The sequence below is a fragment of the Monodon monoceros genome, unplaced genomic scaffold, assembly GCF_005190385.1.
Source record: "Monodon monoceros isolate NGI ecotype Baffin Bay Population unplaced genomic scaffold, NGI_Narwhal_1 Super_Scaffold_3, whole genome shotgun sequence".
Lineage (NCBI taxonomy): Eukaryota > Metazoa > Chordata > Mammalia > Artiodactyla > Monodontidae > Monodon > Monodon monoceros.
In genome coordinates, this window is record NW_021703780.1 from 91654895 (window position 1) to 91667634 (window position 12740).

A 12740-nucleotide genomic window follows, 5' to 3' on the forward strand; every position below is an offset into this window, starting at 1 on the left:
TCTTGATTACTGTAGCTTTGTAGTATAGTCTGAAGTCAGGGAGCCTGATTCCTCCAGCTCCGTTTCTCTTTCTCAAGATTGCTTTGGCTATTCGGGGTCTTTTGTGTTTCCATACAAATTGTGAAATTGTTTGCCCTAGTTCTGTGAAAAATGCCATTGGTAGTTTGATAGGGATTGCATTGAATCTGTAGATTGCTTTGGGTAGTATAGTCATTTTCACAATGTTGTTTCTTCCAATCCAAGAACATGGTATATCTCTTCATCTGTTCGTATCATCATTAATTTCTTTCATCAGTGTCTTATAATTTTCTGCATATAGGTCTTTTGTCTCCTTAGGTAGGTATTCCTAGGTATTTTATTCTTTTTGTTGCAGTGGTAAATGGGAGAGTTTTCTTAATTTCCCTTTCAGATTTTTCATCATTAGTGTATAGGAATGCAAGAGATTTCTGTGCATTAATTTTGTATCCTGCTACTTTACCAAATTCATTGATTAGCTCTAGTAGTTTTCGGGTAGCATCTTTAGGATTCTCTATGTATAGTGTCATGTCATCTGCAGACAGTGACAGCTTTACTTCTTCTTTTCCGATTTGGATTCCTTTTATTTCTTCTCTGATTGCTGTGGCTAAAACTTCCAAACCTATGTTAAATAATAGTGGTGAGAGTGGGCAACCTTGTCTTGTTCCTGATCTTAGTGGAAATGCTTTCAGTTTTCACCATTGAGGATGAAGTTGGCTGTGGGTTTGTCATACATGGCCTTTATTATGTTGTGGAAAGTTCCCTCTATATCTACTTTCTGCAGGGTTTTTATCATAAATGGGTGTTGAATTTTGTCAAAAGCTTTCCCTGCATCGATTGAGTTGATCATATGGTTTTTCTCCTTCAGTTTGTTAATGTGGTGTATCACATTGATTGATTTGCGTATATTGAAGAGTCCTTGTATTCCTGGGATAAACCCCACTTGATCATGCTGTATGATCCTTTTAATGTGCTGTTGGATTCTGTTTGCTAGTATTTGTTGAGGATTTTTGCATCTATGTTCATCAGTGATATTGGCCTGTAGTTTTCTTTCTTTGTGGCATCTCTGTCTGGTTTTGGTATCAGGGTGATTGTGGCCTCATAGAATGAGTTTGGGAGTGTTCCTCCCTCTGCTATATTTTGGAAGAGTTTGAGAAGGATGGGTGTTAGCTCTTCTCTAAATGTTTGATAAAATTCACCTGTGAAGCTATCTGGTCCTGGGCTTTTGTTTGTTGGAAGATTTTTAAGCACAGTTTCAACTTTAGTGCTGTGATTGGTCTGTTCATATTTTCTTTTTCTTCCTGATTCAGTCTCGGAAGGTTGTGCATTTCTAAGAATTTGTCCATTTCTTCCAGGTTGTCCATTTTATTGGCATATCGTTGCTTGTAGTAATCTCTCATGATCCTTTGTATTTCTGCAGTGTCAGTTGTTACTTCTCTTTTTTCATTTCTAATTCTATTGATTTGAGTCTTCTCCCTTTTTTTCTTGATAAGTCTGGCTAATGGTTTATCAATTTTGTTTATCTTCTCAAAGAACCAGCTTTTAGTTTTATTGATCTTTGCTATCATTTCCTTCATTTCTTTTTCATTTATTTCTGATCTGATTTTTATGATTTCTTTCCTTCTGCTAACTTTGGGGTTTATTTGTTCTTCTTTCTCTAATTGCTTTAGGTGTAAGGTTAGGTTGTTTATTTGAGATGTTGTTTGTTTCTTAAGGTAGGCTTGTATTGCTATAAACTTCCCTCTTAGAACTGCTTTTGCTGCATTCCATAGGTTTGGGGTCCTCGTGTTTTCATTGTCATTTGTTTCTAGGTATTTTTTGATTTCCTCTTTGATTTCTTCAGTGATCTCTTGGCTATGAAGTAGTGTGTTGTTTAGCCTCCATATGTTTTTATTTCTTACAGATTTTCCCCTGTAATTGATATCTAGTCTCATAGAGTTGTGGTCGGAAAAGATACTTGATATGATTTCAGTTTTCTTAAATTTACCAAGGCTTGATTTGTGACCCAAGATGTGATCTATCCTGGAGAATATTCCATGAGCAGTTGAGAAGAATGTGTATTCTGTTGTTTTTGGATGGAATGTCCTGTAAATATCAATTAAGTCCATCTTGTTTAATGTATCATTTAAAGCTTGTGTTTCCTTATTTATTTTCATTTTGGATGATCTGTCCATTGGTGAAAGTGGGGTGTTAAAGTCCCCTACTATGAATGTGTTACTGTCGACTTCCCCTTTTATGGCTGTTAGTATTTGCCTTATGTATTGAGGTGCTCCTATGTTGGGTGCAGAAATATTTACAATTGTTATATCTTCTTCTTGGATCGATCCCTTGATCATTATGTAGTGTCCTTCTTTGTCTCTTGTAATAGTCTGTGTTTTAAAGTCTGTTTCGTCTGATAAGAGAATTGCTACTCCAGCTTTCTTTTGGTTTCCATTTCCATGGAATATCTTTTTCCATCCCCTCACTTTCAGTCTGTATGTGTCCCTAGGTCTGAAGTGGGTCTCTTGTAGACAGTATATATGCGGGTCTTGTTTTTGTATGCATTCAGCCAGTCTATGTCTTTTGGTTGGAGCATTTAACCATTTACATTTAAGGTAATTATCAATATGTATGTTCCTGTTACCATTTTCTTAAGTGTTTTGGCTTTATCATTGTATGTCTTTTCCTTGTCTTTTTTTTCCTGCCTAGAGAAGTTTCTTTAACATTTGTTGTAAAGCTGGTTTGGTGATGGTGAATTCTCTTAGCTTTTGCTTGTCTGTAAACCTTTAATTTCTCTGTCAAATCTGAATGAGATCCTTGCTGGGTAGAGTAATCTTGTTTGTAGATTTTTCTCTTTCATCACTGTAAATATGTCCTGCCACTCCCTTCTGGCTTACAGAGTTTCTGCTGAAAGATCAGCTTATGTTAACCTTATGGGGATTCCCTTATGTGTTACTTGTATTTTTTCCCTTGCTGCTTTTAATATTTGTCCTTTGTATTTAATTTTTGATAGTTTGAATAATTTGTGTCTTGGCATGTTTCTCCTTGGATTTATTATGTCTGGGACTCTCTGTGCTTCCTGGACTTGATTAACTATTTCCTTTCCCGTATTAGGGAAGTTTTCAACTATAATCTTTTCAAATATTTTCTCAGTCCCTTTCTTTTTCTCTTCTTCTTCTGGCACCCCTATAATTCGAATGTTGGTGTGTTTAATGTTGTCCCAGTTGTGTCTGAGACTGTCCTCAATTCTTTTCATTCTTTTTTCTTTATTTTGCTCTGCAGTAGTTATTTCCACTATTTTATCTTCCAGGTCACTTATCCGTTCTTCTGCCTCAGTTATTCTGCTATTGATCCCTTCCAGAGAATTTTTAATTTCATTTATTGTGTTGTTCATCGCTGCTTGTTTCATCTTTAGTTCTTCTAGGTCCTTGTTAAACATTTCTTGTATTTTCTTCATTCTATTTCCAAGATTTTGGATCATCTTTACTATCATTATTTTGAATTCTTTCTCAGGTAGACTGCCTATTTCCTCATTTGTTAGGTCTGGTGGGTTTTTGCCTGGCTCCTACATCTGCTGTGTGTTTCTCTGTCTTCTCATTTTGCTTATCTTACTGTGTTTGGGGTCTCCTTTTTGCAGGCTGCATGTTCGTAGTTCCCGTTGTTTTTGGTGTCTGTCCCCAGTGGCTAAAGTTGGTTCAGTGGGTTGTGTAGGCTTCCTGGTGGAGGGGACTAGTGCCTGTGTTCTGGTGGATGAGGATGTTGTTTTTCTGGTGGGCAGGTCCACGTCTGGTGGTGTGTTTTGGGGTATCTGTGGCCTTATTATGATTTTAGGCAGCCTCTCTGCTAACGGGTGGGGTTGTGTTCCTGTCTTGCTAGTTGTTTGGCATAGGGTGTCCAGCACTGTAGCTTGCTGGTTGTTGAGGGAAGCTGCGTCTTGGTGTTGAGATGGAGATCTCTGGGAGATATTCACCATTTGATATTGTGTGGAGCTGGGAGGTCTCTTGTGGACCAGTGTCCTGAACTTGGCTCTCCCACCTCAGTGGCACAGCCCTGACAACTGGCTGGAGAACCAAGAGCCTTTCATCCACACGGCTCAGAAGAAAAGGGAGAAAAAAAAGAAAGAAAGAAACAAGAAGATAAAATAATATAAAATAGCCATTAAAATAAAAAATAATTATTAAGAAAAAAATGTATTAAGTAAAAAAAAATGGACAGACAGAACCGTAGGACAAATGATAAAAGCAAAGCTATACAGACAAAGTCACACACAGTTGCATATACATACACACTCAGAAAAAGAGATAAGGAGAAACAATATATATATAGCATTGCTCCCAAAGTCCACCTCCTCAATTTGGGCTGATTCGTTGTCTGTTCAGGCATTCCACAGATGCAGGGTACATCAAGTTGTTTGTGGAGATTTAATCCGCTGCTCCTGAGGCTGCTGGGAGAGATTTCCCTTTCTCTTCTTTGTTCGCACAGCTCTGAGAGGTCAGTTTTGGATTTGGCCCTGCCTCTGTGTGTAGGTCGCCTGAGGGCGTCTGTTCTTCTCTCAGACAGGATGGGGTAAAAGGAGCAGCTGATTCAGGGACTCTGGCTCACTCAGGCCGGTGGGAGGGAGGGGTATGGATGCGGGGCGAGCCTGCAACGGCAGAGGCCGGCGTGACGTTGCACCAGCCTGAGGCGCGCCGTGCGTTCTCCCGGGGAAGTTGTCCCTGGATCCCGGGACCCTGGCAGTGGCGGGCTGCACAGGCTCCCGTGAGGTGAGGTGTGGAGAGTGACCTGTGCTCGCACACAGGCTTCTTGGTGGCGGCAGCAGCAGCCTTAGCGTCTCGTGCCCGTCTCTGGGGTCCGCACTTTTAGCCGCGGCTTGCGCCCATCTCTGGAGCTCATTTAGGTGGTGCTCTGAATCCCCTCTCCTCGCGCACCAGGAAACAATGGTCTCTTGCCTCTTAGGCAGGTCCAGACTTTTTCCCGGACTCCCTCCCGGCTAGCCGTGGTGCACTAACCCCCTTCAGGCTGTGTTTACGCAGCCAACCCCAGTCCTCTCCCTGTGCTCCGACCCTGAGCCTCAGCTCCCAGACCCGCCCGCCCCGGCGGGTGAGCAGACAAGCCTTTCGGGCTGGTGAGTGCCAGTCGGCACCGATCCTCTGTTGGGAATCTCTCCGCTTTGCCCTCCGCACCCCTGTTCCTGCGCTCTCCTCCATGGCTCTGAAGCTCCCCCCCTCTGCCACCCGTAGTCTCTGCCCACGAAGGGGCTTCCTAGTGTGTGGAAACCTTTCCTCCTTCACAGCTCCCTCCCACTGGTGCAGGTTCATCCCGGTTCTTTGTCTCTGTTTATTCTTTTTTCTTTTGTCCTACCCAGGTACGTGGGGAGTTTCTTGCCTTTTGGGAGGTCTGAGGTCTTCTGCCAGCGTTCAGTCGGTGTTCTGTAGGAGCAGTTCCACGTGTAGATGTATTTCTGATGTATCTATGGGGAGGAAGGTGATCTCTGCGTCTGACTCTTCCGCCATCTTGAAGCTCCCTGGGTGTTTTGTTGTTGTTGTTGTTGTTGTTGTTGTTTGCGGTACGCGGGCCTCTCGCTGTTGTGGCCTCTCCCGTTGCGGAGCACAGGCTGCGGGCTCAGCGGCCATGGCTCACGGGCCCAGCAGCTCTGCGGCATGTGGGATCTTCCTGGACCAGGGCATGAACCCACATCCCCTGCATCGGCAGGCGGATTCTCAACCACTGTGCCACCAGGGAAGCCGTCCCTGGATGTTTTTAAATGATGAGATTTATCATCTAAATCATTCTGATGTCACTTTAAGAATGGATTGAAGCGTGACTATAAGGAGGACAGTTTTAGGAAGCTATTGAAGTTGTCTTGGCAAAATAGAGTACCATGGATTAGGGTGGTCGTAGACAAGGTTGTGAGAAGGAAATAGACTGGAAGGATCTTTAGGAAGAGTGGCCACCAGACTTGGTAATGTTTTACATGGGAAGATATAAAGAATAATTCCTAGTTCCTGGCTCTTTTAGTTAGATGGAAGGTGGTGCCATTTGTTGAGCTAAGGGATGCTGAAAAGGACTAGGCTTTACCCTTATGACCAGTTCACGAGTGTCAGATCCTCGAGGTATGTTGTCTCAGTTAATCCTCACAAGGTATTGAGGTCGATGGTGTGATCCCTCCTTTGTAATAGCTGTTACTCACTCAAGATCACATGGTCATTAGCATTTTGGCACAGCTAGGTTTTGACTCCATGTCTTTCTGACTTCAAAGTCTATTCTTCTTCTTCTATGTTAACAACTAGTTCTACATACCATGAGTAAAAGAATCAGTCTTATCTTGGTCACCGTAAGAGTTCTTAGTTGCAAGCAATAGAAAGCTGATTTAAGTAGAAAGGAATTTACTGAAAGGATATTGGGTAGCTCACCGAGTCTGGGAGAAGGCTGCCCATAACCGTCTTCAGAAAATAGGCTGGAACAAGGGAGGCTCAGCAGCTGCTAGGACCACATCCAGACTTACACCATCGAGTAAGTCCGGTGACTTCACGCCATTTCTGAACACCAGACACAGTTGCTCCGATTGGAAGGTCATTTAGTTGATGCCTGTTCCCTAGCAGAATGGATTCTCTATCCCCACTTTCTTGCAGTACTGACTCTGCATTCATAGTTCTGGTTGATCCTAGATTATGTGTCCATTCTCTAGCAGAAAGGAAGGCTGGAAAAGAAATTGTCTACAGAAGCAAGAAGCTTTATTGGGAGGCAGGTTCATAAGGTGGAAGATTTCTTAAATGTAGGAAGAGGGCTAAGATGTCAGGCAACCCCAAAACTGACAACTGATCACAAATGACCATGATGCAGTTTTTAAAACTCACACAGGTCCAGGTTGAGAACGTGGGGTGACTTAAATAAGAGTGTAGAGAGGGGTAAGAGTTGGGGAGGGGAGGACGGGCTGACCGAAGGTGTTGAGATTTGGCTTTTGGCTCTCTGACCCCTGTGATTTAGCATTCCCCGGGGAGCTCCTGGTGACCCTGGCTGTCTGTCTCCGTCCTTGGCTCTTTCTCCTTCGTGAGAACTAAGCGTCTAGGGCCTAGAAATAGAATCAGTCACCGTGTTTGGAGTTAGGGGTCGGGGTAGGGGCATGTATTAAGTGAAAGAAATAGGTTTGATAAGTGTTTAACAAGATGACAAGGTAGACATGGCGTGTACTTTCTTAGGATTGGTCAAAGATACAGTTTCTTAGAGAACGTTGACTCAGTAAGGATGTTATCAAATACTCATTTGAGTTATATGTACTCATAGGTTTTGCTTTTCGTAAGGCAGAAAGGATGTACCTGGGAAAGATAGAGTGATGATTGGGACGCCCCTCTCCGCTTTCCTTGTTTTTCAAAGCACGTCTACCAATCAGATGGTGATATTTATTCTCAGAGTTTATGGCTACTGCATTTATTCTGATCCCCAGGCTTATCCATTATCTTAGAATATTTATACATTATATTTTATAGGATGGGTGTAGAATTTTAAAGGCTTATTTACATGTTTACTGTTAGATTAATGACTAACAGATAAAAATAGTTTAAACTCATTCCTCCACCCTTGGTTGTTAAGATCATATTCACTTCTTGGTAAAGATTTATTAAGAAATAGCAGAATGTATACCGTAGACTTAGAATATTTCAAATAGAAGTTGGCAGCCACATATTGAATTAAGGACATGTGCATGGTAGGAGTTAGAGTAAATTCTAATTTGAATGATTAAATGAATGAGATAGGCCACCAGTCACATAAATATACTTTAATTATGGCATGACGTAACATCCTGATTTTAATGTCTACAGATATGCATATGGTATGCTTCTGTGACATTTTCTTACGTAAAATTTACTCAGTATCTTTTCTTTTTAAAGGTGCTAGTACTTGGAAACAAGAGAGATCTTCCTAATGCCTTGGATGAGAAACAGCTAATTGAAAAAATGTATGTCTTAAGAATGAATGATGGTTTTTTAAAAATAATTTGGTTCTAAATTATACTGTTTTGCTCACTGCTTTGTTTAGCATTGCTGTATTATTCAGTAATGATCATAGTCACGTTTTGGAGTACATAAACTTGACATACTAGAAAAGTGAACCCGTGAATTTTTTTTTCCCCCTTAAACATTGTTTTTTTAATGAATGAATTAATTAATTTTTGGCTGCATTGGTTCTTTGTTGTGGTGCACAGGCTTCTCATTGCAGTGGCTTCTTTTGTTGTGGAGCACGGGCTCTAGGCGTGCGGGCTTCAGTAGTTGTGGCACATGGGTTCAGTAGTTGTGGCACACGGGCTTAGTTGCTCCGTGGCATGTGGGATCTTCCCAGAACAGGGCTTGAACCCTTGTCCCCTGCATTGGCAGGTGGATTCTTAATCCCTGCGCCACCTGGGAAGTCCCCGTAAAATTTTAGTATCAGTAAAATAATTTCTTCTGTATAGTAATTCAAAAAACAGGCAAAATTGAACAGTGAGTGAAAAGATGACAGTTGTTTTAAGCACAGACTTATTTTCTTAATTCTGCTTTTTATAGGAATCTGTCTGCTATTCAGGATAGAGAAATTTGCTGCTATTCAATTTCTTGCAAAGAAAAGGATAATATAGGTAAGAAATGACTGGTGTTTGTGGAAGAAGTGGGTATCATTAGGAGGGATGTCTCATGCTTTTTACTGTTTATTATCTCCATTTCTGTTTAAGTGATTTCCCTTATAAAGTACTATTGCTTTTGCCTCAGGAAAAAGAGTATACATTATACCTTTTGACAACAAATATAATATCCTGAATCTGCTCCACGCTATTTAAAGAAGTAAATGCAAAAGAGACACGAAGTTAAGCATTATGTGATATCAATTTATTGTATTAATTTTTGCAGAGCTAGTGTCCAGCTGTGCATTATAACAGGATGATGTTTTTGAAATAAGACTTTACAAAAATTGGTCTATAGGCATTATTATGATTTTGCATGTGTCAAAATCAAAATATATTACTGCAGTATGTTAGCTCTCTAAAGGATAAGCCCAGAATACCCTTTATTTACTTAATGTCTGTATTAATTTCCTAGGACTGCCATAGCAAAGTACCAGTCCTGCTTAGCTGCCTTGTCCTATCAGTCTAAGTGCCTTTCCTGGCTATTCTCGGCCACTGTAGCTTCAGTTGCCACCTCTACGATGCTGTCTTGCCAGTCTCCATCTCTTCCTCAGATCTGTACAGATGAAACTACCTGCTGGACATCTCCATGTGCTACCTTCTCCATCTCAAACTTGGTGTGCCTACTGCCGAATTCTTAGTCTTTTTTTCTCAAGCCTGTTCTTCCTTTAGCTACTGTTAGTCAGCAGCTCCATGACACACACACTTACTCAGGCCAGAAGATTCTTTCTCACCCCCTGCATTTGCTCAGTCCTATTAGGTTCTATATTTTGAACATGCTCCTCGTTTTATTTCTCTCCATTCCTACAGCACTTGATTTGCTTCAGGCCTTCGGCCCTTTCCTGTTCCTGTTGTGATAGTCTCTATAATGGCAGCCTTCCAAGTTGCCCTCCTCGGTTGCCATTGTTGAACTTACTACAATAAACTTAACAGTTTACAATAAACAGTATGGTTTCCCTGCTTAACATTCTCCAATGACTTCCTGTTGACTTGAGAATAAAATCCAAACTTCTGAGCATCTTAGAATGGCACACAAGGTTATCTGGCTCCCTCTAGGCCTGTGGTTCTCAACTGAAAACAGCTGAGCTCCACAGGGGACGTTTGGAGATAATCTGGAGCCATTACTTGTCACAGCTGAGGATGGGGGGCTGGTGATAATGGCATCTTGTGGTCAAGGTTATAGATGTTGCAGAATATTGTACTATGCACAGCAAAGAATTATCCAGCCCCAAATGTGAAAAGGGTGAGCTTGAGAACCCCTGCTCTAGCCGTAGCAATGAGTGGCACCCCCGCTTACCCATCCCTGTGCTTCAGCCACATCTTATCACTTGTAATCCAGCCAGAGCTCCACATAGTTTCATGCCTCTGCTTATGCTATGCGTTTTGCTCTTTCTTTTGCCTGGAATTCTGCGGAGGCTGTCCTCCAAACCCAGACGACTACCTGCATGTTTTCCAGCATACTGAAAGCTCCTCGAGGGCGGAGAGTGGTTTTCCCCTCTTTTTGCATCCTGGAGCTTCACACACAATACCTGATCTTACAGGCAATCAGTAAACTTTTGAATGAATAAAGGAAGGCACAAGCTGTTCTGTACACAATTTAGCTTTTAAATTGGAGACTCTTCAGTCTCTCGTGTTTCCAGATTAACCTCTTGAAGGTCAGGGAATGAAGACTAGTAGGATAGATACAGATATCTGTATAACTATAGTAGTATAGAGGCAGAAAAGTAGAGGGCAGGCCCAGGATATGCTTTGAAATAGCTGCGTTTTAAATATTCTCTGATATTTAGTTTCTTAACTTTGGTATCGTAACATCTTCACTTTTTTCCCCTCCCATCTTTAGATATCACACTTCAGTGGCTTATTCAACATTCAAAATCTAGAAGAAGCTGAAGCATCTCCTGAAGTCTTCCAGTCCTTCCTGGCTACAATCCTAGAATTATTGTCCGTTCCTCTGAAGTACTTCCCAGAATATGGTCCTTCCTAAACCCAAGAAATTGCCTTTTTCAGAGTTTATTTCTCATGTGCACTGCTGAAGATGTGTATCCTTAATCCTTCATAAAGAATCAGCTAGAGTTGTCATGATAAAGTCAGCACACAAAAAGGCTTCTTATACATACTTGTCTTAAACAGTGTGTAGAGCTTTTTTAAAAAAAAACCACACTTTTGACCATCTTAAATCAAGAAAAATTGCATATTTCTGTTCTGGTCTTTCTGGGCCAGGTTTTTATATTGGTTTTCAGTAAATGTCTGTCTATGATATTTCATTATAGAGTCCAGTAGCTTAATACTGATACTGACTTGATAACAGCATGAAGTTTCTAGTGCCACACACAGTATTTAGAAAACCTTTAGCCTGACTCATGTGGGATAGAAACAAAATGTTTACATATCTCACAAATGCATGTGAAATGTATAATTACACCTTAGGAATTTCAGAAATGGTCTGCAGAGAGTGAACAGAGGCACCAGATCTATGTTGTTGTTCCTTCTTTACACTGGCGAGATCTTGGGCAATGAATTTTAAACACATTCTGCTTTCTGAGAGCTCTTCTCCAGATAGCAGTTGGGGGTACGGGAGGAACTGAGGCATGCTGTTTTGTATCTGTCCAGATAATTACTTCTATATTTTTTCTTTTCTTTTTCCTGGTTCAACACACTTTTTTAAGGGGTTGGGAATTGAAGATTTTCTCAAAAGCTTTCATGAATTTAGAGCATTCCAGCCAATATAATAAACGTGTTAAGAATGTCAGACTGTTCAAACACCTGTCTGTTCTTTCTCTCTCCAGTCACTAAACCAGTGCTGCTGCATGGCACTCTAACTCTTGACTTTTTATATTCAGTCATAAAGTTGACTTTCAGCACAATAGATACTTATAAACAAATTAAAATTCTTATTTTTCTCTCTTATCAATGTAAGGTTTGGCACTCTTTTGTCTGGTGCCATTAGACATCTTGTTTATTGTGACAACTCTAGACCTGCCTGCTTTATCTGATGTAATCATGCACAAAAATCACGGCTGCAGGTTGTTGAATAATCACACAGAGGTGAGGAAGTGATGCTGTCTGTTGTTTGCTTCTATGATACAGAGATGTATAAAACTTACCTGAACATGTTTTGTAGTTTAGTGATCTCCATGCACATAAAGGGACATATTAAAACTGGAGCACTTGTAAATTGTTACGTAGCCCACTGTAGTAGATAAAACTCTATGGAACACTTGCTTATGTGTTGCCTCACACTATGTGTGATTTTGTTTCTTTTGTTAAGCAGCACTCATGTAGACAGTGCTTTTCCAAACATGTTGAGCACTCAAAGTGCAGTCAACAGTAAGTTCTTTTAATGACATCAGTTTTAATTTATAGACTGCCATGGCCTTAATGATATTCTGTACAAAATACTGCACCGTGTTGCACAGACACTATTTGCTTTTCTCCATTCACATTTTTATGAGTAGAATCTTGGCTTTTAAAATTCTGTTCTTATTCTTTGAAGCATGTTGCATACTTCCCTGATGGGATGGATGGTTCTGTAAATGAAGGGATATTTAAACTTGCTGCTGTACTTCAACACCATTAATGGTCACTGTGAACCATTACAAAGAATGTGGCAATTTGCTTGTGCCTAAAAGGAGGAATCAGAACTAGAATGTGTGACTCTGTGGGGACCGCGTAGGTTCATTAATTGACCTACAGCTAAACCGTAATGTGTTTGTGTGTCTGTTCATTGCTTCCAGGGTTTCAAGACATCCAGACACTACTACCAACATTTTCCTGTGCATTAACCTCTGCATGTGGAACCTAACAGTTACTGAACTTTGTAAATATGTGAATTTTTTTATTTAGGTGGATGCGTTTTTTTGTCTGTTTACTGCTCTTCTCAGCTTTATTCAATAAACTTGCATTTTGAGGGTTGTATTGACGGTTTTAACTTAAAATGTCCATCATGCTGGAAGGTGCTGACTTTTTTGGAAGGGGGTGGAAAGAAGGTTACCATGAGCAGGGCCTGTAGACCATGTGCTAGAAAGAAATCAGCTCAGCTCTTAAAGAATTGGGTCTGTGAGCTAGTTAAAATAGAAACAAACTTTTAAATATC

General features: G+C 40.8%; 1 protein-coding gene across 1 annotated transcript in view; it reads left to right on the forward strand.

The window, feature by feature from the left end:
- Nucleotides 1–12740, forward strand: part of ARL8B (ADP ribosylation factor like GTPase 8B) — a 56811-nt gene extending 44071 nt beyond the window's left edge. The window contains 3 exon segments of the mRNA XM_029243335.1: nucleotides 7809–7951; nucleotides 8535–8605; nucleotides 10488–12740. Coding sequence (XP_029099168.1) covers nucleotides 7809–7951; nucleotides 8535–8605; nucleotides 10488–10537 — 264 coding nt within the window. The 3' untranslated portion in view covers nucleotides 10538–12740.